This window comes from Hemicordylus capensis, chromosome 2 (assembly GCF_027244095.1).
Source record: "Hemicordylus capensis ecotype Gifberg chromosome 2, rHemCap1.1.pri, whole genome shotgun sequence".
NCBI lineage: Eukaryota > Metazoa > Chordata > Lepidosauria > Squamata > Cordylidae > Hemicordylus > Hemicordylus capensis.
Window position 1 is genome coordinate 267,454,534 of NC_069658.1, and position 23,395 is coordinate 267,477,928.

A 23,395-nucleotide genomic window follows, 5' to 3' on the forward strand; every position below is an offset into this window, starting at 1 on the left:
TCTGACTAGTGTCTGTCTTTGATACATGATAGTGAAATTGCATCTGGTGTGAAGTGATGAAGAAAATCAAGTAATCTGCTAACTTGCTGTGTCTTGCAGGGAGTCCGTGGCTTGTATAAGGGAATGGCAGCTCCAATTGTTGGGGTGACCCCCATGTTTGCCATCTGTTTCTTTGGATTTGGCTTAGGCAAGAAACTCCAGCAGAGGACCCCTGACGATGTTCTGACGTGAGTGATGGAGTTGCTCAGACCTTTTAGGAATGTGTTCTCTAGGCTTCTGGCCGACTGTGACTTAAAATTACACATTTTGGCACTGCAGCCAACAGTGGTTATAAATATACTCTCTCCTTTTTAGCAAAAAGAATAAACCTGGCAAGTTTCAAGGCTCTTGGAAGCGTGGGACTGATTGCACTGGCTAAAAACAGACACTGTGTGGGCTGTTGCTGCGCAGTTCTCTTCCCAGGCAAAACTATGTCTGTTTAGGAAGGAGTATGTTTTAGATGAGTATGGTATGTGTTGCATAATGACAGGCTCATAACACTTTCTCTTAAGAGTGAGCCTGAACACGTAAATCACATTTATAAGCCAAGGCAACTGTTCTGAAGAACCCACATTCAGTCATGACTTGTCCTTATCACTATGTATGCATCTGTACAGTACACCCACAGTTCTCCAAATTGCGAAGGGTATCCAGAACATGCATATAATTGTATAGAAATAATAATAATAATAATAATAAATAATAATAGGGATTACCAGATTTGGAAGGCATTGATCCTGTATATACTTGTTTGGGCATAAGACTTCTAGAAGTAAGTACCGTAGTCCAGTGATAGAGCACATTTTTGCATGCCGAATTTCAATCCCTAGCATCTCCAGGTCTAGAAAGGCCCCTGCCTGAAACCCTGGGCAACAACTGTTGAAGAAGGCAATACTGAGCTAGATAGACCAGTGGTCTGACTCTGTATAAGGCGGCTTCATATATACATAAATAGGTTATACTTCTAAGTAATCACACCATCCAGAAAGAAACACAAAGTAGACACCAGCATCAGCCACTGGAGGGATGCTGTGCTGGGATTGAATCAGGCCAGTTGCTCTTCTGTAGGGATATGCAGAACTGGTTCGATTGTGAACCGGTTCAAGTGCTTAGCTGAACTGACTGACCCAGCTGATCGGTTTGACTGGACTGGTTCGCATACCTGCAGTCCGGTCTGAATTCAATTCAAATTCAGACTGAACCGCAGCAAATAGTCCGTGCACATCCCTACACTCCTGCTGCTGAATATAAAGGGAATCACCAATTTGAAACTTTTCCCACTTAGCAGGATCTTTCAGCGGATTCAAGGAATAGATGATGATGATGATGATGATTAATTCAGTTTCTATACTGCCCTTCCAAAAATGGCTCAGGGTGGTTTACACAGAGAAATAACAAACAAATAAGATGGCTGCCTGTCCCCAGAGGGCTCACATTCTAAAAAGAAACACAAAATAGACACCAGCAACAATCACTGGAGGTCCTGTGCTGGGGGTGGAGAGGGCCAGTTACTCTCCCCCTGCTAAATAAAGAGAATCACCACGGTAAAAGGTGCCGCTTTGCCCAGTTAGCAGGGTATACCATCATACCTTCAAATTAAGGCAGCGGTTCTCAAACTTGGGTCCCCAGATATTGTTCAACTAAAACGGCCATCATCACCAGCCACAATGGCCAAAAGGATTAATCCCTCAGTAATTTTCAGCCTCAGAAACTGATTACCTAAGGGAGGATACATGCAAGTTGTCTGTGCACCCACTCCAGCACACTGATACAAGCACTGGAGATCTCAGCTATGATAAGTTTTTGTTTTGTGGCTTCTTAGATTTTATTCACATTTCACAGAAGAAAACGATAACTACCTTTCCTGCTCACCTCCAATGTTTCTTCCTACAACATTCCATCATTACAGTTTCTTGTCTTCTGTCACAGTAGCTATACTTGACCAAGAAACAAAGAAGAAAAGAAGGGTGGAAGTGGTGACCGTGACAATTCTTTTGTCCTCTTCTTCCTAAGCTACCAGTTGATCTGTCCACATAAGATCATTCACGTGTTAAAAATCAAGTGCTGTTCACGATTACAGAACCCAAAGCAAAGAGGAAATCCCATCTTGGCGGTGTCATAAATCCCCTGGATCTCGCCGCTCATGGTTACAGCCGCGTTTACATGAAGAGCTGTAACTGTGACGGCAGGTGCTTCTGTGACTGGCAACCTGGATCGCCCAAGGTTGCGGATCACAGGAGCACTTGCCATCATGGTTATGACACTTCTCTTTTCACACAAACACTACTGTAACTGTGAAAGGTGAGGTCGAGGGGTGGGGTGACAATGCTGGGGCGGGACTTCCTACCCGCTTTTGGTGTTGTAACTGTGAACAGCACTTGGCTTTTAATGTCTGAATGGGGCTAGAAAGTCCTGCCCAACAAGTTCGATTCCCCCCCCCCCGAGCTGTTTCTCCTATTACATGCAACCTTCTTTTTGACTGAAGTTCTCTTTACCACAAGTACTATCTGGGTTTACCTCCCTGTAGATACGCATTGATATCCCTCCCTCCTCCGTTGAGGTTTTTGGGTTGTTGTTTTTTAAAAAGGATGTGGACTTAGATGCCTTATTCTATTTTGCACACAGTCACAGAATACTGTACTTCAGAAGAGTCATTGAGGAATAGTGGTTAGTGTTAGATTAGGACTGTGGAAATCCTGGTTGAAATCCCCAGTCAGTGATGAAGTTCACTGGGTGACCTTGGCCAACCACTGTCTTGCAACCTAATCTGCCTCACAGATCAGAAGAGGGAGCTTCTCGGAAGGATAGAAAATTGAATAAGTTGCTATTTATTCCTGGCTGTTTAAATCCAATCTATCCAGGTTGTTCATGCTGTCTGCTTTTTTTTAATGGGTTTTTATTGTTTTGAATTGTTGATAGCTCCCCTGGGGCTTCTTTTGAAGCACCGGATGGAAGTTAAGTGAAAATAATTAAAAGATAATTTAATTAGATAATTTATTTTTGTGCAAAACATTGGTCTTGCTTGACACATAATTTGATGATTGTTTTTTTACGGTGAATATGAACAGCCCTGTTTGTCACTGGATTTTTAAGTAGTTGATTTATATTTTTAGTTCTCTTAAGCTGCAGTGGGAAGTGTGATTGCAGGAAAGAAATATAAATGCAGTCCTCTGCTGTTAAATGCAGTCCTTTGCTGTTAATATGAATGCAGTTCTTTCCTGTTAGGCCTGGGGAGTTAAGTCATAGATATACTTGCCCTTTTTTGTTTTTTTAATGAATATTCCACAATTAATGCCCTGCCCTACTCTGCAGATATCCCCAGCTCTTTGCAGCAGGCATGCTGTCCGGGGTGTTCACCACTGCTATAATGGCTCCAGGAGAAAGGATCAAGTGCCTTCTACAGGTAAGAGAGGCCTGAGTAATCCATTCAGCCTCTAGTCCAGTAAGTGTCACATCCTTATACTCCTTGTTATCCACTGTGTGTTCTCCTCCACTTTTCAGCTAGAGGTCAGCATAACACCAACCAAATAGCAGCTCTATTATTCAGAGTTTGGGTATTGACCCCTGCTAACTAAGCAAAGAGGCACCTTTCAAAGTGGTGATTCTCTTATATTTAGTAGGGGGAGAACAACTGGCCTTATCCAACCCCAGCACAGCATCCCTCCAGTGACTGTTGGTGTCTACCTTACGTTTCTTTTTAGATTGTGAACCTTTGGGGACAGGGACTCATTTATTATTATTTATTTATTTATTTTTCTATGTAAACCACTTTGCAAACTTTGTTGGAAAGCAGTATATAAATATCAGTAGTAATAGTAGAAGTATTGTGCTCCACCTCCCATTAAACATCAGCATCCCATTCTACTAGTAGTGCTCTCATATGATATTTGCAATAGAAGGTGCGATGGCTACTGGAGGGAGTAGGAGAAGAGACAAAGGCTTGGGTAACTGGCCAGAGGCTTGCGGGGTCCTGTTATAGTTTGCAGGTCACTCACTGAGGAGCCCAGAGTTTCTCCAAGTAGTATATTACATCTGTTCTGAAGTTTGAACAAGGTTCTCCCAATTGGAAAAAAAGTCCTGTAGACATATGCCGTATTCTCTTGTGCCTGTATGTGAAGTGGCTTTTACTGGGGCTTGCTGGAATAGATATGGGTATTAGAAGCCTACCAGTAGAAGTTAAAGAGGTGGAAGCAGAAATATCTGCTAGTAGTTTGTTGACTTCACTTCCATCCAGAGGCGTAACTAGGGAAAATAGCGCCTAGGGCAAGCACTGAAATTGCGCCCCTGTCCAAACAGGAATGATGGGACTTGTAGTCAACAATATCTGGAAATCCCTGTTAAAAGGAACACTGTACCATCTAGACATGGTTGTTGATCAAAACCTGAAAACATGAGCCATCTCTGTAAAAGACTTAGAACAACAGTCAGGAGTTATGCGAGGATTCCAAGTGTCATTTTCTCTGTCTCATCTCATTCTTTTTAAAAAACATGACTTTGTCCTAGAGGATCACCTGCCCAAATAGCCACTAGCAAAATAGGGGAAGAAGAAGGTGGTGGGGTGTGTGTGTGTGTCTATAAACCAGTGAATGATTCCTGCCAGCCTTTGTCTTAAGATGACTATTGGCTCATGATGGGGTATATGTGCATTCACCACACCAGTGCTTACTTTGACACCAAGAGGGAGGAGGGTACATTAGTTTACCACACTAGACAGAGGCATTTGCAACAGGAGCAGATAGCCAAGTTCTGCCAGGGCCAAAACCAGCCCCTGCCAGACTAAGAAGTCATTGTAATTTGCCCCTTCATGTCACAAGCAGTGTGCTGTTCTTTTATTATTGACTCTAACTCTCAAATATCCCAGTCATGGATGGAAAATTCAGGGTCAGTTTACAAGAGACACATTTTCTACATGGAAGTTTCTTCTGTGCAGGTGTTGTGCAGAAACCCATGTGTAGTGACCGCCAGGGGCATAGCAAGGCTGGAATGGGCCAAGATGAGATTTTAAAATGGGCCCCCAGCCCCTTAAAGTCCAGGGCCTCCACACACCCCAGGCCCCCAAGGATTTAGGTCTGATATTTCAAAATAAGTATGCTGCCTAGAAATACATTTCACTGAATACACACATGCACACTTCACAGTATATAGTGATATACATTGAGTACTATATATTTGTGCTACTTTTAATGCCTAGAACACACTAGCAACGCTAATTATTAAAATGGCCCCCTCGCTGCAGATTAGCAAAGGAGACTTTCAACCATGCAGGGTGAGCCTATGTTTGTTTTCTCAGAATTCTGAACAAATTCAGTAAAGTTTGATTCCAGGAGGTTTTTCACACGAGGCTTTTAAAGCGCTTTAACACACATCTCCTCTGGAATGGAGGTGCTGCATTCACATGTTGGCCAGATTTACCCTGAAGTCCCTGCAAGTTATTGGGGAGCAGTTCACACACAAGAAAAATAAAATAAAATAAAAGCACTACACATGCTTCACAGTTCTCACTCAGACCTTCTGGGTTGCAAAACAACTTGAACATAAGTGCATTTATAAATGAATGAATGAATGAATATTTGTTCCAGAAGTTTTTGTAATTTTCTGACATGAAACAAGCCACTTATAGGCCTTAGATAGTTTTTGTTTTTAAAGCCAGCACATTTTTCAGTCTGTTTTACATTAAAGACTCAGAGACTTCTCAGTCTCGCCCCACCACCCATATCAAAGCCCTATGGCAAGCAGATCCCTATATACGGGGGTAACCACAAAAAGGAATTCACAGCCTACCTTGCGAAAGCTGTGCTGGATGGTCTGGTCTGCTGCAGGGAGGGTCTGCTGCAGGGAGCTCTGCCAGCCTCCTTCCTGGCTTGCTGGGGCCTGCCCAGTTCAGGCTCTCTGAGGCCACTCTGGAAGCCCCGCCCACCTGCCCATCAGCTGAGAGGCGGGGAGAGAAGAGCTCTGCAGTTTGCAGGCTGCTCCAATCCTAGGCCTCATTGCCGATCCTAGGCCGGAGCTGGAGGCAAGTGGCTGAGGGGCCCTGGGGCTGGGCAGGTGGGCGTGGCAGGAACTGGCGTGGCGCCCCCACCTCAGTGGTGCCTAGGGCACGTGCCCTGCCTGCCCCCCCCCCAGTTCTGCCTATGCTTCCATCTCTTCAGTGCATGATCGCCCATAGAGGGCCAAACCATACATCAGGTTAAGCAAGTGATCAGCCCTGACATGCTTGTTTTTGAGTAGCTAAATAGCAGTGGCTGGGGCAGGATTTGGATCAGGGAGGCAGCATGGTGGGTGGGGGAAAGGGAGCTCCAGCGGTTTGCCCCGCCATTGTCTCAATCTGGATGGCCTCACTACCCTCGACTCCTATTTGTTCTGGGGAGGAAGCTCCCACTGGCATTAAGGGTTAAAGGATTAGCATCACTCTCCCCAAACACAGTGGTGTTAATCTGGATTGGGTCCCTCTCATGGCTGCTACTTAAAGGGAGAAGAAAGCACATCAAGACCAAGAATGCACTTAAAGTAGCGTGATTGGGCCCTAACATTCTGTGGCTCCTGCCGCTTCGGTGGAATGATTTAGGTTTGCAGAGTAGTCCTCTGCTATTTGGAGGATTTGTGTATTGGATGGGGGCGGGATTAGACAGTGGGACTGGGGTGTTGAAACCATCACAGAAGTTATAGTTGATTAGAGAACCACTCTTTAAATCACAGATCCAGGCTGCCTCAGGTGAAATTAAATATGGGGGCCCCTTGGACTGTGCCAAACAAATATATCGTGAAGCTGGAATTCGAGGCGTGTACAAAGGAACGGTCCTTACCCTAATGAGAGGTAAGAACATAAGAACAACCCTGCTGGATCAGGCCCAAGGTCTATATAGCCCAGCATCCTGTTTCACACAGTGGCCCACCAAATGCTTCTGGGAAGCCCATAGGCAAGAGCTGAGGGCATGCCCCATCTCCTGCTTTTACTCCCCTGCAACTGGTATTTAGAGGTATGTTGCCTCTCAGGTTAGAGGTGGCCTATAGCCTTCAGACTAGTATCAATTGATAGACTTGTCTTCCATGAATTTATCTATGCCCTACTTGAAGCCATCTGGCTGGTGGCTGTCAAAAGTACTTACTTTTGTCAGTCCTAAATTATTTGGCAATCAGTTTCATGGGATGACCCCTGGTTCTAGTGTTAAGAGAGAGGGAGAAGAATTTCTCTCTATAAACTCTCTCCACGCTATGCATGATTTTATAGACCTCTATTATGTCTCCCCTCAGTTGTCTTTTTTGTAAACTAAAAAGTCACAGGTGTTGCAGCCTTGCCTCAAAAGGAAGGTGCTCTAGGCCCCTGATCATCTTGGTTGCCCTCTTCTGCACCTTCTCCCATTCTGAGCTATGGTGACCAGAACTGTGGCCACACTATAGATCTGTATAAGGGCATTAAGATATTAGCAGTTTCTTTTTCAATCCCCTTCCTAATGATTCCAAGCGTGGAATTTGTTTTGTGTGTTTTTCCCCCAGCTGCCACATGTTGAGTTGACACTTTCAATGAGCTATCCACCACAACCCCAAGATCTCTCTCCTGGTCAGTCACTGACAGTTCAGACCCCACCAATGTATATGCTAAGTTGGGGTTTTTTGCCCCAATATGCATCACTTTACACTTGCCAACACTGAACCGCATTTGCCATTTTGTCACCCAGTTTGGAGAGATCCTTTTGGAGCTCCTCACAATCTGTTTTGGATTTCACTACCCTAAATAGTTTAGGGTAATTGCTGGGAAAGTGTTCATAATGTATCTGTATAAAAAAATCTGTCAAATAGCAACCTCTTTGTGAATACAAGCCAACTTGCAAGCTTTCTGGCGTCTTTTCTCCACCTGGCCTCGCTCCTATATATCAGTCAAGCCCACGTTACGAACAAGAGTCCTGCTGGATTGGATAGAAGATTGCCCTGTTTCCACCAGGTTGGGTAGAAGAGTCAGCAGTAACCTACAGATTGGACCAGTAGAGAGCAAGGCAGCAATGTAGGCAGTATTCATGCTGGTGCAGTAGGTTGGGCTGAGGCAGGCTACAGCAAGGTCTTTGCAGCAGAATGGGTCAGGCGATCCAGGGAAACTGGGTCGAGGAGGCATCTGCAAGGTCAGGCACTAGGGAGCCCAGCTGGGGAAGCTGCTGTACCAAGACCGGGAAGCTGGAGCTGCAGGGCTTAAATAGGAGGCAGGAGGTCTCCACCCGCCTCCTAGGCCTCCTGACCCTCACCTAATGCAGCTGGCCCTGACTCTTCCTCTTGGGAGACCCTTCTCCCTCACAAAGAGGCCTCTCTAGCAAGAGGCAATGAGCTGCCAGGTGTGTGCTCCTCTGCTGCTGCAGCTGCAGGTAGGTCTGAGCTAAGTGCAAGCTCCACTCCTGAGGACCTGGCAGTGATGAGGGCAGCTCCCCCCCGCCCAACCAGGGGCTGGGTCCAAGACTTTGTTTTTTTTATTTATTTAAAACATTTATACCCCGCCCCTCCAGTACACTACTGCTCGGGGCGGCTCACAACAATAAAATAGATACAATATACAATAAAAACAATAAAATTAACCAGATTAAGTGAACAAGTTTAAAAGTCAGGATAAAAACTACAATCAGTATTAAGCTGCAGATTAAAAAAATTCTTAAAAGCTAAAAACTTGAGCATTATAAAAACGAAGAACTAAAGAGCCTCCCGTCACTCTTCTCCATTGGGGCAGCATCTTTTTGTCGGTCTGCGGAGGAGTTAGGGGTGACATTTTGCTCCAGAGGGGGCTCCAGCTTGGGTTTCCTAGGCTAGGGTTTCCTTGTCAAAAGATCCCGTTGAGGGGATCTCTGACAAAAACCCAGCATCTTGTTTCCCACAACCAAGTGCCTCTAGGGAGCCAGCTAGCTGGACATAAAAGCAATAGCCCTTCCCTGCTGTTGTCCCTCCATCCAGCAAGCGGTATTCAGAGATAGCCTGCCTCTAAACATGGAGGTTCTTTATTTTGAGCGTGGGGCCCAGTGTAATATTTTCAGACTCCTGCATATGGTGAGCTGGCAGAATTTGCCTTCCTTCACTTCAGAGCTTTAGTTTTGACTGCAGCTGTCCCTGTTTGTGCCTTTGCTTTCCTGAGTCTGCCTCTGTTTACCTGACCAGATGTTCCAGCCAGTGGAATGTACTTCATGACCTATGAATGGCTGAAAAATATTTTGACCCCTGAAGGGCAAAAGTAAGTAGAACACCCATCTTCTTACTGATCTTCTCATACATCTTACAAATCTTTCCTACTGCTGAGCAAGACCCTTTCCAACCCTTTTTCAACATCTATATACTATTTCTGAAAGAGTTGGAAACTATCCTTATGGACAGAGAACCAAAGTGCCTGCAGCAGCTGGGAGGTACTGGCAGACTTTGGGTGACCCACAGATAGTTTCACAAAAATATGGAGGGGGGGAAATCCCAAAACTGCCCCCATGTTCTTCAATGGGACAGAATGTTTGAGAGCTTAGACAGTTAAGACAAGCAGGTAGTCAGAACAAATGGAGCTCAGTAGGGAAGGAGGCAGGGGAGAGGGCTACAAGAAAAAGAGCAGGACATTTCTCATCTTGTCTCATCCCTTCTCTTCTAAGGGGGAAAGTTCAAAGTTGTCTAATAGTAGCCACAGAAGAAAATGCTGAAATGCCATGGCTACCTCACCAATCAGATAATCCTGTTCTGTTTCTGAAGAGTTTGACACAGCAAATCTCTTGGTGTTACCAAGTACTGCCCTCCCAGGTACTGGTAGGCAGGCTTTGAGGGGAATTTCCTCACAACTTCCCAACTTTATGGGAACACTCGGGTGGTCCAGTTCACCACTTAACAGAAGGAAAATGCCTTAGCCCACTTGGTAGCAGTTACCCAAAACTGAAGAGCCCTTCTTAACATTAACTCTTGAAAGTTTAGGGCTGGATGAAGAGGAGGTGGGACTGAGCACCAGTGCCTGCCCCCCCCCAAAAAAAAACACCCAGAAAACCGAATTTAAAAAACACACAACTGCATATGAAGTAAGACCTAAGAGCAGGCGCTCCAATCTTTGTTGCTAACTCTTATTTTTCCACCATGCTCAGGCACAGGCTCAGGTAACACTTGCACACCAGGGATATACTGTAACATTTTGTTGTGGGTCCATCCTTGTTTCAGGGAAGCAGGGAAAGTTTCCCACCCCTCTTTTTCAAGGAAATATAATGGGAAACTCTACCAACATGGGTTCCTGTTGCATCATCAATATCAGTTTCCAGGTTTGGCAGTGTTAGGAACATAGGAAACTGCCATATACTGAATCAGACCATTGGTCTATCTAGCTCAGTATTGTCTTCACAGACTGGCAGCGGCTTCTCCAAGGTTACAGGCAGGAATCTCTCTCAGCCCTATCTTGGAGAAGCCAGGGAGGGAACTTGAAACCTTCAGCTCTTCCCAGAGCGGCTTCATCCCCTGAGGGGAATATCTTGCAGTGCTCACACATCAAGTCTCCCATTCATATGCAACCAGGGCAGACCCTGCTTAGCTATGGGGACAAGTCATGCTTGCTACCACAAGACCAGCTCTCCTCTCCTTCAGTGTTGACACTGAAGATTAGCTGCACATTTAATTTAACTTGGATTTGCCATGAACCCAACTGCAAAATTGCACTGTTCCGTTAAGGAGAGGGTTACTCCTCCAAGCCTTGGTTTTTGTTGCTCATCAGTGGGAGGAATGAAGGCGAGTGTGGTGCCCCAGATCCTTGTTCTGACCTGCATGGTCTGTTTTCTCAGTCCATCCTCTCACACTTGATGCATTTGTAAGAGGTTGAAAATGGCTGCACCTTTCCTTGAGAAATATGCTATCATCAAAGAATAGGGCTTCTGCCCCAGTTGTAAGTCACCTCTGCAAACTGTATGCTGTAGAAGCTGGATTCTGGTTAGACCTAGTTTCCTGGGATTCTCTGTTTTTGAAGAAATGCATTTTCTAAGACTAATGAATGCAGAAGAACGAAGATTTACAGGCAGTGTCCTCTTGAAGGCTCAGAAATTGGGGGACCTTGTCCAGGATTTTTTTTAACATGCTTATATACGGCCCAAAACATATGTCTCTGGACAGTTTACAATAAAACCATACAAATTAAAACAAAATTAAAGCAAAATCTTAGAGAGTGCCGCCTTCTGCATAATCCCCACCGCACATTAAGGTAATCTGAGGAGGTCCATCTCCAGTTACTGTACCACCAGTTTGTCCGATGGTGACACAGAGGCAGGCCTTCTCTGTAGCTGCTCCTGGGCTGTGGAATGCACTCCCGGCAGAAATCCACAATTTTAATTTCTTTACTGGCCTTTAGGAGAGCCTGTTTGGCCTGGCCTTCCAGGGTTTTTAAATAGTTGTAATTGATTTTAATGTTGTAACCTGCTTTTCAGGTTTTTTTAATTCTTGTGATTGTTTAATTACTATTTTATGATGTTTTAATTGTTAATTGTTCTACACTGTTTTATAATTTTTGTTTTAATTTTTAACTGACTTTAATGGTTTTGTTTTAATTGTAAACCGCCCTGAGCCATTTTGGAAGGGCGGTATAAAAATCAAATAAATAAATAAATAAATAAATAAATAATAAAACAAAACATTAAAATAATACAAAACTGTAAATCTAATTAAAAGCCTGGGTGAACAAATGGGTCTTAATTGCCTTCTTAGAAGTTATCAGAGACGGGGAGGCTCTTAGCTCATCAGGGAGCACATTCCAAATCCTTGGAGCAGCAATGGAGAAGACCCATCCCTGAGGAGCCACCAGATGAGCCAGTGGCAACTGCAGATGAATCTCTCCAGATGATTTCAGTGGACAATAGGGCTCATGGCGGAGAAAACATTCTCTTAAATTCTTTCTAGTGATCACAGGCTTCTAGCATCTGAAGTTCCCTGTGTCTTCCATGTTCTTGTCAAAATATTCCATATGAAGAAACAATCTGAGCACTGCAACAGACATAAATGTTGCAAATGTTTGCCATTTTTCATGACAATGCAGAGTGCAGGCTGTAGATTTCCTTGGCACAGAAGGCAGATTGCTGCAGGCAGTAGAGACAAGTTAATTTCTGTAGAATTTTAGTGTTGTCTTATTGCTTCGATGAGTTTTCTGATTTCAAGGATTTTTTCAATCTTCATCAAGAGAATGAAGGAGTGTTTCTCTCTCATGTTTTCTACAGTGTCGGTGCCCTCAGTGTACCTAGGATTCTCTTTGCAGGTGGCATGGCAGGGATCTTCAACTGGGCTGTTGGGATCCCTCCGGATGTTTTAAAATCCCGCTTCCAGACAGGTGAGTTAACTGGTTCAGGAGCAGTCCTGAAGCTAGTCTTGTGGGAGAAGACTCTTCTGTTTTTCATTTATTATTTTCCGTATGTGAGCTGGGCAAGTCCCATTCCAAGTGTTTAATCCTTTCTTATAAGACCTATTCTCAGTGGGTTCTATCCAAAACAAGGTAGAACAAGAGTGGCTTAGTGAAGGCATGCATCTTGCATGACACATTGCTAGTTTACCTTGACGTAACTAGAGAAAGTGTGGAGAGGTGGCTACAAATACCAATGCCGCCTCCCCCAGCCCCATCATATTCTTAGAAGAACACAAGTCCAAGGACGTCCTCTTTCAGGCTGCTCTGTTTACTCAGCATCCTCTTTGGAGCTCCTCTGAGCATTATTCTTGGGCAATAGTCTATGGCAGTCTCTGGTTTAATCTGGCACTAGATGAGACATCATGAGACATCTCCTGTGTTTGGGCTGTTCTGTCCCATTGTGGCTACTGAGTTGCTTGAGCAGAACAAGTTATCGTTGTCTTCCCTCTCCCCGCTCCTAATTGCTAGCTTTACTGTTTTGACTCTGGGTACCATGGGAATCATGAAGTGGGAGATCATGCCCATTTTTCAGCCTCTTTACATACACAGCCTTCGGTTCAGCTTTTCAGAGGCAAACTTGGGGCCAGTTCTCCTAGTTAGGAGCAGGTCTGTTAACAGCCACTTGTCTGGTCAGTTGTGGTGAATATAAATTGGGCAGTGTTTGAAAACTGGAAGAGAGTTGGTTGTTTTGGGCATTTATTTGCCTGTAATGACTCTCATGATGCTTTTGAACTTTGGTGCTGGAGAAGACTTTTGAGGATACCATGGACAGCCAGGAAAATAAACAAATGGACCATAGAACAAATCAAGCCAGAATTCTCACTTGAGGCACAAATGACCAGGCTCAAACTATCATACTTCAGACACATTATGCAAAGACCCAGCTCCCTTGAGAAGTCCATAATGCTGGGAAAAGTTGAAGGAAAGAGAAGAAGAGGACGACCAGCAGCAAGGTGGATGGACTCGATTACGACAGCAATGAATGTACCACTGAGAGACCTTAAAGGCCAAGTTGAAGACAGATCATCCTGAAGAGAATCTGTCTATGTAGTCGCTAAAAGTCGACACCGACTTGACGGTACTTAATCAATCCATCCATCCATCAATCAAATGACTCTCATATGCCCTTGTGGCTGGACTGGCTAGTGAAAAAAGAGGTCGTTCACACAACCCATGAGGCTGGGGGGTGGGGGAGTCAGGCGCCTACCTGCCTTGCCTCACACGATCTATGTTGCTCCTGGGTTCCATCACTCTGTGTGCCTATATGATCAGCATTGTGGTGAGCCCAGCAGTGATTGGGAGGGGGGGGGGGAGAGAAAGCCGGGCCACTGGGTGTTCCACAATGCACCAAATAGGAATCATGCTATATTGGGATACCTCTGTGTTTCCAGGCTACTCCCCCACCCCACCCCCGCATGGGTGAGATGGCATCATATCCCCCCATTTATGGGTAAGATGACTGCTGCTGGCAGCCTGTTAAGAGCTGCCGCAGCCCGCTCACCCACACAAACTGGGAGTGAGGTAGGCAATGCATACGCCTCCTCCTGCCTCACTTTTAGCCCGGGTTAAGGAGCAGAGCTACTCAGGAGTAGGGTGATCCCAGCACTCTTCATGGGCAGCCCTACCCGCACTTAGCACTGCCCTACCATGGTAGGGCAGGTCATGTCTTCTTAAACATTTCTGGACTTATTTGCAAACTGGTTGGGCTTTACAATTTTAGCCATGCCTTGCATTCTAGCTGAGCCTTTTGGTGCAGTTCAGACAAGATTCACTAACCTTCCTGCCACATATGCTTGTTTGTCAGAGGGTCGCTAAAGGAGTGGGTCTGGGCAGCTGCCCTAGCTGCGTGGACAAGTGGCCAAATACAAGGCTACTGTTTCTAGGGGCCTTCCTGCCTTCCTTCAAGGAACAGTTCACAATATTCTGCATACAAAGCAGATGCTCTACCAGTGAACTATAGCCCCATCCCCCTTATTGTTTCATTAGACTTTTTCTTCCTCTCCATCCAACGTAGACTGTAAGCACTCAGAACAGGGACTATGTCCCTTGTACCATGGCCTATCCAGTGCTTTGTGCATTGAAGGCACGGCAGAAATGTATCGTATTGCCACCCACAATAACAGCTATGACATGACTACACCTTAATCATATGCTTTTGCCTTACTCAATAGCTCCACCGGGAAAGTATCCCAATGGCTTCAGGGACGTTTTGAGAGAGCTTGTACGAGAGGAGGGAGTGATGTCTCTTTACAAGGGATTCACCGCCGTTATGATCAGGGCCTTCCCTGCCAATGCAGTAAGTGAATTGTGGCTGCATGTTCAATTTTGTGGGTTGCAGTATTGGGATAAGTCAGCTTTGCAACATGGTTCATGCTACAAGGGGGCAGCTAGTCCCTCTGCCCCCAAACTGCACCGATCAGTTTACATAGTCCAGACTATTGCAGACTACAAGCAGCATAGATAATACAAGCAAGCATGCCAAGCCATATGCTTCAGAAGGGGGGATGTTAAACATTTAGTCCGGCCTTTAGACAGAGTTAGAATTTGGTTGGCTGAATGTAAACTTGTACATGTGGTCAGGGGCATATCTAGGGTGGGGCAGGCAGGGCACGTGCCCCGGGCGCCACTTGAAGGGGGCGTCATTTCTTAAAATTAATTTTTTTAAAAAAAGCCTGCCAAAAACAAAATGGCCACCATGCATGTTCAAATGGCCTCTGTGAGGCCCTAGGCCATACCAGGTCTCACAGAGGCCACTTGAGCATGCATGGTGGCCATTTTGTTTTCAGCTGCAATTTTTTAAAAAAATAAATAATTTTAAAAATGGCCACTGCACATGCTCAAATGGTCTCTGTGAGGCCCTAGAGGCCAGCAGGGGGGAGGGGGGACCTTTGCAGACCCCCAGCCATGGCCTTTAGGAAGCCCCCCGAAGGGGCTACAGGTAATTTTTAAAAAATATGTATTTATAATATAAGTCACTGTACACATATTCAGATATGTGACTTGTATGTGACCTTCAGACTTGTATTTTTCAGCTGATATTATGGTAAAGTTATCTGAAAGATGGGTGTCAGATGTTTGGACAGGGGGCGCAATTTCAATGCATGCCCTAGGCGCTATTTTCCCTAGATACGCCTCTGCATGTGGCATGTGTCTGCTAATGGTCACAGAAACTTAACTTTAAACCTAACTTCTTTAGCAAATACTGCAGCAAGACATTGCCAGAGATACCCTGTTGTTACAGAGGACGCAAGCAAGCCACAGGAAGGATTACCAGCCAGTCTTCTCAAGCTCCCAAATATGGCAATCAGTGACATCGAGAGCCAAGAGCAAATGCATCCGCCCCGTCCCAAGGCAGTGGTGGCTGATGCTCACTGGAGCAGGAGGAACGACGAGCAAGGCAGTTTACGCCTTTACAATAGTTATTTCCCCCACAGCTGCCTGCGCTCTACCACCACAGCCACTCAGCTGGCCGAGGTGCAGGCACAGAGGCCAATGGAAGGCTGTGCCCGGTAAAAAAAACCTTCAGATTTTTACTGGGCACAACTCTCAAATGGCCATTGCACCTGCACTGGGGGCAGCTGCAGTGGCAGGCAAAGTACCATTTTAAAAGCATAACCTACCTTGCTCACTGCCTCTCCTAGCCCAGTAAGCACAGGCCACCAAGGTCCCAAGGGAAATTTGACTTGAGTCAATCGATCAACAGTCTGATCCACAGAAGCAAAGAAGTTCCTCCTTGACACTTGTCTGGTGTTTGTGTGTCCACACATGTCTGTATTATGTAAACTGTCTCTTTCAATATTATGTAAACCTTCTCCATTTGCCGAAGGCCATCTAGAAAATCCACAACTGAGAGCTGAATCTGGATTTGTAGGGTCCAGGTCTTAATGCCAATGTGCCCTATTTTCTCATAGTCAGAATTCATTCTGGTTATCATTGCTCTCCATTAAAGATGGGTGGTCCTGAGTGAGAGGGAAGCAAGTCCCCACACCCATTCTTTTAAATAATGCTCCCTCAATATGGGTGGCCTCCACTTGGTATTTTTAGTCCTGAGATACCTTTGTGGTCATTTGAACCCTGTCCTTTTTTGCATTTTCTTCCAGGCCTGCTTCCTTGGTTTTGAAGTTGCCATGAAGTTTCTGAACTGGCTTGCACCAAGTCTGTGAGGATCAGCAGGATGTGTTCCAAAGGAACTCGAGGACAGGCGAAAGAACAAGACAGCATGAGAGGAATGGCATGATGAAACAAAATAAGCTATAGAAATGACTAGTTTTCTAATAACCTTCTTTGCCTTACTCACGCCCTCTGGGTGGTGCCACGTTGCCATTTGGAATCTTGAGCCAAAACTCTTCCCAGCGAGAGTTCAAGTGGTGTTCAAGACACTCTTCTGCCTTCTGAACCCAAAGTTGCCAGAGGGGTAGCGCTGCTAGCAGAAAACCTTATTGCTTTTAATAAACAGCAGTTCCTCCCCCCCCCCGCCTTCTATTCTCATTTGCTTCCTTTGGAAATAAAGGAGGAAGACCTTAATTTTTCCTTTTAATTTTAGAAAAGAGGTGCATTGCTGGTGATAGTACCAAAAAACTCTGAGGGGAAGGGGGCGGGGAAACTAACCACGGTGCACTTAATTCTCAGGATAGAACTTAACACTTAATTGTACATGTGGATACAAGAAAATTATTTTGCATGGATTTACAGATCTTGGGCAGAGTCTGCCACAAATAGTCCTATGGAAGCTCTGTTGGAATGAAGGGGACTTGCACAGGAGTATCAAGACTGTTTCTGAACCTGTGTGAGCCCCATTCATTTCACATTCATGGCAGATACTGACCACAAGTCTCCATCTGTTGCCTTGAGGTGTATGATGAAATAACATGTCGACTTCTTCCTTTGGGCTACTGCATGCGGACTGGAAGGCAGCGACTGGAAAGAACAGAACTAAAATGAAGTGAGGCTTGGGGCTACTGAATAAAGGTAGCTGATGAAGAATTCATCAAGGGCTATGGATTTTGTATGGTGAAAAGCTCAAACAGGTGGACTGCAGATATAAGGGGGTAATTCACAAGGGTGTTTTTTCAAATAATTTACTGGAAGGAAATAACTTTTTACCTGCTTTCTTTAAAATCCTCTTCCAGTCGGTGCTTTCTGGATAACTGCAGCTTCACAAAGAGCCATGCAACCTAGTGGCATCGCTGAAGTGCCAAATGCTGAAGTCTGGCACCAGCAGCTGTATAATGAGGGTTTTAAAGTAAGGGGAAATCTTAAAACTTATTTCTAAAGCTGAAGGGGCCTGAAACAGAATAACTGACTTCAGAGTGATTTTGTTTTCAGCTTTGCCTCAAGAAGATTTCACTAGGTGTAATTGAGTGTTTTTTAGCTGAAGCACATCCAATGCATATACAATATAGGCAGGACTATCGATCTGTAAAACGTTTCACTGAGATGAAATTATCCTGTTTTTCAGGACACAAATAAAGTTTGCTGATTCTTAGCTATGAGTGCTTGTGTTCTTGTTTGCTCTGCGTTTTGGAGAAACCAAACAGAAACAAAATTTGCTTTCCTTTCACAGAGACCAGCTTTTGTGTGTCTTAAAAATAACTTCCACCATCAGGATTACCCTTGACGCTTCTAGCTATATGCTCCGCAAACTCTCTTTTTGCATCCCTTATTGTCTCCTTGTATTTCTTTTGCCTGAGTTTATGTTCCTTTTTGTTATCTTTATGTGGGCAGGACTTCCATTTTCTGAAGGAAGTCTTCTTCCCTTTTATAGCTTCCCTGACTCTACTTGTTAGCCACGCTGGCATCCTCCTGAACCTGGTGGAAGGAAGAAACCTTCTTGATATAATTCCAACTGAGCTTCTATTATTGTGGTTTTAAATAAATTCCATGCTTTCTGGGGTGATTTGACCCTCCTGACTTTCCCTTTAAGCTTCCTTTTTACTCATTTTTTTTAAAGTTTCCTCTTCTTAAGTCCAATACATCCATGTTGGACTTCCTTGGCAATACTCCACTCACATATAAGCTGAATTGGACCCCACCATGATCACTGTTCCCCACTGGTTCTGCAACTCTGACATCTTGCACCAGGTCCTGGGCACCACTCAGGATTAAGTCCAAGGTCACCTTCTTTCTGGTTTGTTCCGGGACAAACTGTTCTAAGGCATCGTCATTTAGTATGTCTATACATTTGGCCAGAGAAAGAGATAAATTGGAAGGAAGGATGAGAGAGAGAGAGAGAGAGCATGCAAGCGAACCTTGCAAAAAATTGATCAGATTATTTTATTTCCCAAACCACTGTTGAGGACTGAGACATTTCCCCCACATCTATTACTATTTGTTATTTGATGGAGATGAGGTTTTGCTTGAACAGAAGCAGGGAATGAGTACAAGCTGCTGCCACCCCCCACCCAAACACACCCAGAAAACAGTTGAAGTAAGCAACAGAACCCTCTTTGAGACCCATCACACTCTGTTTCACACCTGACTACCCCAGCCACTCCAAAACTCCAACCCCCAGTATAACAGGAGAACTCAGTACTGCACAGCACCACCCATCCCATGTCCTTCCCTCTAGTCTCCTGATGTGCAGGGAGTATTGGCTGTAGTTGCACTCTGCACATGCTCAAGAGCACTCCTATGGATTCTTGCTTCAGAAATTTCAAGTCTGGGCTCTGGCGCTGTAACCACATGCTCAAGGACACTTCACAGATCCCATGGCTGAACCAATTCTGCTGCCTAAACTGGTGATCCAGTGTTGCACTTGCACAAGGCCTTTTGCAGAGGGTGCAATTGGATGTAACCCAAGTGCCAGATAGTATTAGCACCTGCCACTCAGGAAAGCACAATTTGAAGGCTGTTTAATCTGATGCAATGTTAGGGAAGCCATGGAAGTTGTAGGGAAACCATGGAATTTGAAGCAACAAAATAAAATACAGTACAATTGGGTAGAAGGGAGGACAGTGGGCAAGACTAAGGCTTTCAGGATGTTTTCTTAAACAGGGCAGGTGTGCACTCAATCTGGGGGTGATGGGAGTTTGTAGTTCAGCAACATCTGGAGTTCCACAGGTTGGCAATCCCTGACATAGAATGATGGAACAGTATTATTAGACAGTAATGTGAAACCTTTGGCATAGTCTCTTAATCCTCATCGCCAACCAAAACTAAATCTATTAACCAAATGCATATTCTTCTCTGGTTTCCCCTTTTCTCTTCTCTTCCTCCCTTCCTTTGTGCTAGATTCTTTTATTTTTATTTTTGTGCTAGCTTCTTTGTAACTCTTTGGGGTAGAGAGTGGCTGCCATCTTGTCTGTTATCCTGTAAAACGCCACGGACATTAATGTGCATCAATTGGCAATTATAAGAAGCAGCAGCCCACTCTGGAGCATGTTTACTCAGAAGTAATTCCCGAATCTAGTGAGACTGTGCACTCCTAACAGTGTGCACAGCATTAAAGCCTTAAGGGGTCAAAAGAGAAAGAACCCTGGGTAGAGTGGAACTACCTACATGCCTCTGACCAAAGACTAGGTCAAGGGACCTCGAAATAACACAGCATCATGTGCCAGCAAGGCAAAGTGGCCAGTTTTTTAAGGAAACATCCTGGCCAGCAACTCACCCTCTGGCTGGGGATTTCACTCCAAGAGTGCAGCAGCAGCAAGCCCTCCTCCAGCCACCCCCCAGCAGGGTGCCTTGGCAAACTGCCTGTTTCAAATGTCCAGCCAGTTCCAAAAGCCCCAGCAAGAAGGGACTGATGCATCCGTGTTTTCTGAGTGTTTGGAGGCTCCCCTAGGCGGTGGAGGACCGGGCCAGATCCCCATGTCCCAGTCCTAAGAACACCACTGTCTCCCTTTTAATTCTAAGGACCAATCTGCCAGTTGGGACATCTCGTTCTAAGGATAAATTCAATTTCGCTTTGGAAGTGGTGGCTGGGGAAGTACGTATTAAATGGGATGAGAGATAAGTTATGGGCATTTTGTTACATTCAGATGACATGATGGGACTTCGTGATGAGTTAATAAGGGGGGAGATTGGGCTTGTATACGATCATTATGGGACCCTCATTCATATGATACGAGATCACCTGGTGTGGGAAAGAACTAACTATAACTATCAGCTAACGGGTTGGTCTAGAGCAGGGTTTCTCAAGGTGTGGGTCCCCAGATGTGATTGGACTTCACCTCCCATAATCCCCAGCCCCAGTGGCCTTTGGCAGGAATTATGGGAGTTGAAGTCCAATTACATCTGGGAACCCACACATTGAGAATCCCTGGTCTAGAGGTTGGTACAACCAAGAGTGTGTAGCTGCCCAAAAGCAACTGGTGGCAAACTATAAACTGTACCAACAAGACCCTCAACGTGCAACTCCTTCAACACTACTAGTCCTGAAAAAAACAATATAAATCCTTGATCAGCTCTAAGAGAAGAGAGACTCAAAGGTTGTCCTGGCAGCAGCTGATTGCTTCAGTTAGAGAGAGGAATTCCCCTCTCTTCTGGCGTATTACAGCTGGCTGCTCAGACCATTATTTCTCCCATTTGACTAGTCAGGTCCCTATGGAGACATGGGAATTCTACTTTAAAGCTCTCTATGCAATCCAGGAGGAAGAACTAGTCCCAGTAGATTTTTTAAATGACTCACTTCCTGAATGGCCACGTGTTTCCATTGCTGAAGCTAAGAAGCTTATTGATTCCTTCAAAGTTTGCAAGGCCTCAGGCTGTGATTATATCTCTTCTGAAATGATTAAGTTTAATGCATATTGGTGGGCTCCTGTGTTGGCAGCCCTCTTTACATGCATAGATCTATCTGGGCTCATACCTGAAGACTGGGGCATAGCCATAATAGTGCTCATATTTTAAAAAGGGGATAGATGTGATCCTGCCAACTATAGCCCAATTAGCCTGCTGAGTGTTGTGAGTAAGCTGTATTCGAGGCATTTAGATTGGAAGTTGCAAGACTGGATGGAGACTGAAAGTATTTTGGGTGATGAACAGGCTGGTTTTAGAACAGGGTGTTCAACCATGGACCATGCCCTGGTATTATGCCATCTGATTGAGAAATATAGTAACAAACCTAAATCCTCCTTGTATGTGGCCTTTGTAGATTTCAAAGCAGCTTTTGATTCAGTCTCAAGGATAGGCCTCTGGAGAAAACTCAGACACACTAATATTAATAGAGGAGTTTACTCTTTCTTATTCAGAAGCACTACAACCAGAGTAACAACTAGGGATGGGCCCGGACCAGTCCGGAGGCCATTAAAATAGCCTCCAGACCGGTCCGGACCTGGGTGGTCCGGTTTGGGTGGGGAGGGTCCCTTTAAGAGCAGTGGGAGGGTTTACTTATCCCTCCCGCCGCTTTCCCGCTCTGGCGCCCGTAATCTGTAGAGTAATTGGGGCAGCAGGACACCTCCCTGCCGCCCCTTCCCCGACGTTGCTTGAAATCCCAGGAGTCCTTTGTGCGCACACGCAAAGGACTCCTGGGATTTCAAGCAACGTCGGGGAAGGGGCGGCAGGGAGGTGTCCTGCCGCCCCAATTACTCTACGGATTACGGGCGCCAGAGCGGGAAAGTGGCGGGAGGTGTAAGTAAACCCTCCCGCCGCTGTTAAAGGGACCCCCACTCCACCCCAGTGCCGGACCGCAGTTGGCGGTTCCGTGCACACCCCTAGTAACAACAACAACAACAAATACAGTAAGAGTGAAATGTAACCCTCAAGGCTCACTTTCATATTTAATAACTACTAGTAAAGGAGTTAAATAAGAGTGCATTTTGGCATCCTCCCTGTCCAATCTTTACATAAATACCCTAGATAATAATACCTCTGATCCAGCACTACATTCCCCAACTATTGCGGGCGCAGCTATCCCAACCCTGCTGTATGCAGATGATGCTGCTATCATCTCACGAACTCCAGTGGGCCTTAGCTGAGCACTTAGGCTCTTGGCCACTTACTGCAAGGACAATCACTTGGTAATTAACTTCCAGAAATCCAAAGTGACGGTCTTTGCCAAGAGGCCTAAGTCATTTAATTGACATATAGAAGGTCATCGTATAGAACAGGTCAATAGTTTTAAATCTCTGGGTGTGGTTTTTCATGCCACTGGGTCATGGAAGGCCCACGTGGACTACATTGCCCAACAGGCACAAAGAAGCGCTTCAACAACATAAAGATGATTTCGTTCCACAGGTGGAGAGGTTATCTCTGCAGCATTTAAGTTATTTGCTGCTAAATCATTGGCCCAACTTTTTCTATGGTGCCCCTACCCTAATAACAGGGGGTTGGAGATCATCCAATCTAAGTTTATTCGAGCAGTATTTAGGGCTCCTCGATGTATCTCAAATGCAGCATTGTGGCTGGAAACAGGCCTCCAGAGGGTGGAAACAAAAGCATGGGTATTAATCCTCAGTAATTGGCTTAGGATCCATTTCTTCCCTCTGGGATTGATCCCTCTTATGTTGACCGATAGGTTTCAATCCACCTGGACACAAACACTGATGGGTAAACTGTCATCACTTGGCCTTTCTGCTGAACATTTGCCATTACTAGATTCAGGGGCGTAGCAAGGTTGGAGTGGGCCCAGAGTCAATATTTTAAAATGGCCCCCCCACTCACTGAAGCTCAGCTCATGAAGTAAAGAAATCTTAAATGAGGCTGAATAGTGGTCATCATCCTAAGTTATTTTTTAAAAGGTTTTGTAAATTGTGGACGATGCAAGTCATTTCATGGTACTAGAGAAAGACATGCTGTTCTGGTAGCTCCAGGTCTGAACACTCACATCAATTTCGGAGGATGAATACAACTGAAGGAAGCCCGGGCGGGTGTGTGGCTGGGGGAGTCAGTCATGTGACTTGCCACTGGGGGGGCCCCCCAAGGCAGTGGGCCCCCAGACAACTGTCTAGCCTTGCCCTATTATAGTTACGCCCCTGACTAGATTACATTCAAGCCAAGGAGATACTCAAAACAGAGGTTTTTGGATATTGAACATCAGAATGATTTAAGCTCCATCCC

The 23,395-nt window shown here is 45.2% G+C and overlaps 1 protein-coding gene across 1 annotated transcript in view; it reads left to right on the forward strand.

Moving 5' to 3' along the window:
• Positions 1-17,888, forward strand: part of SLC25A20 (solute carrier family 25 member 20) — a 33,995-nt gene extending 16,107 nt beyond the window's left edge. The window contains exons 3-9 of the mRNA XM_053302951.1: positions 100-227; positions 3,352-3,442; positions 6,736-6,853; positions 9,169-9,241; positions 12,222-12,331; positions 14,575-14,699; positions 16,504-17,888. Of these exons, the coding sequence (XP_053158926.1) occupies positions 100-227; positions 3,352-3,442; positions 6,736-6,853; positions 9,169-9,241; positions 12,222-12,331; positions 14,575-14,699; positions 16,504-16,566 (708 nt within the window). The 3' untranslated portion in view covers positions 16,567-17,888. The remainder of the gene's footprint in view (positions 1-99; positions 228-3,351; positions 3,443-6,735; positions 6,854-9,168; positions 9,242-12,221; positions 12,332-14,574; positions 14,700-16,503) is intronic.
• The last annotated feature ends 5,507 nt before the right edge of the window (positions 17,889-23,395 follow it).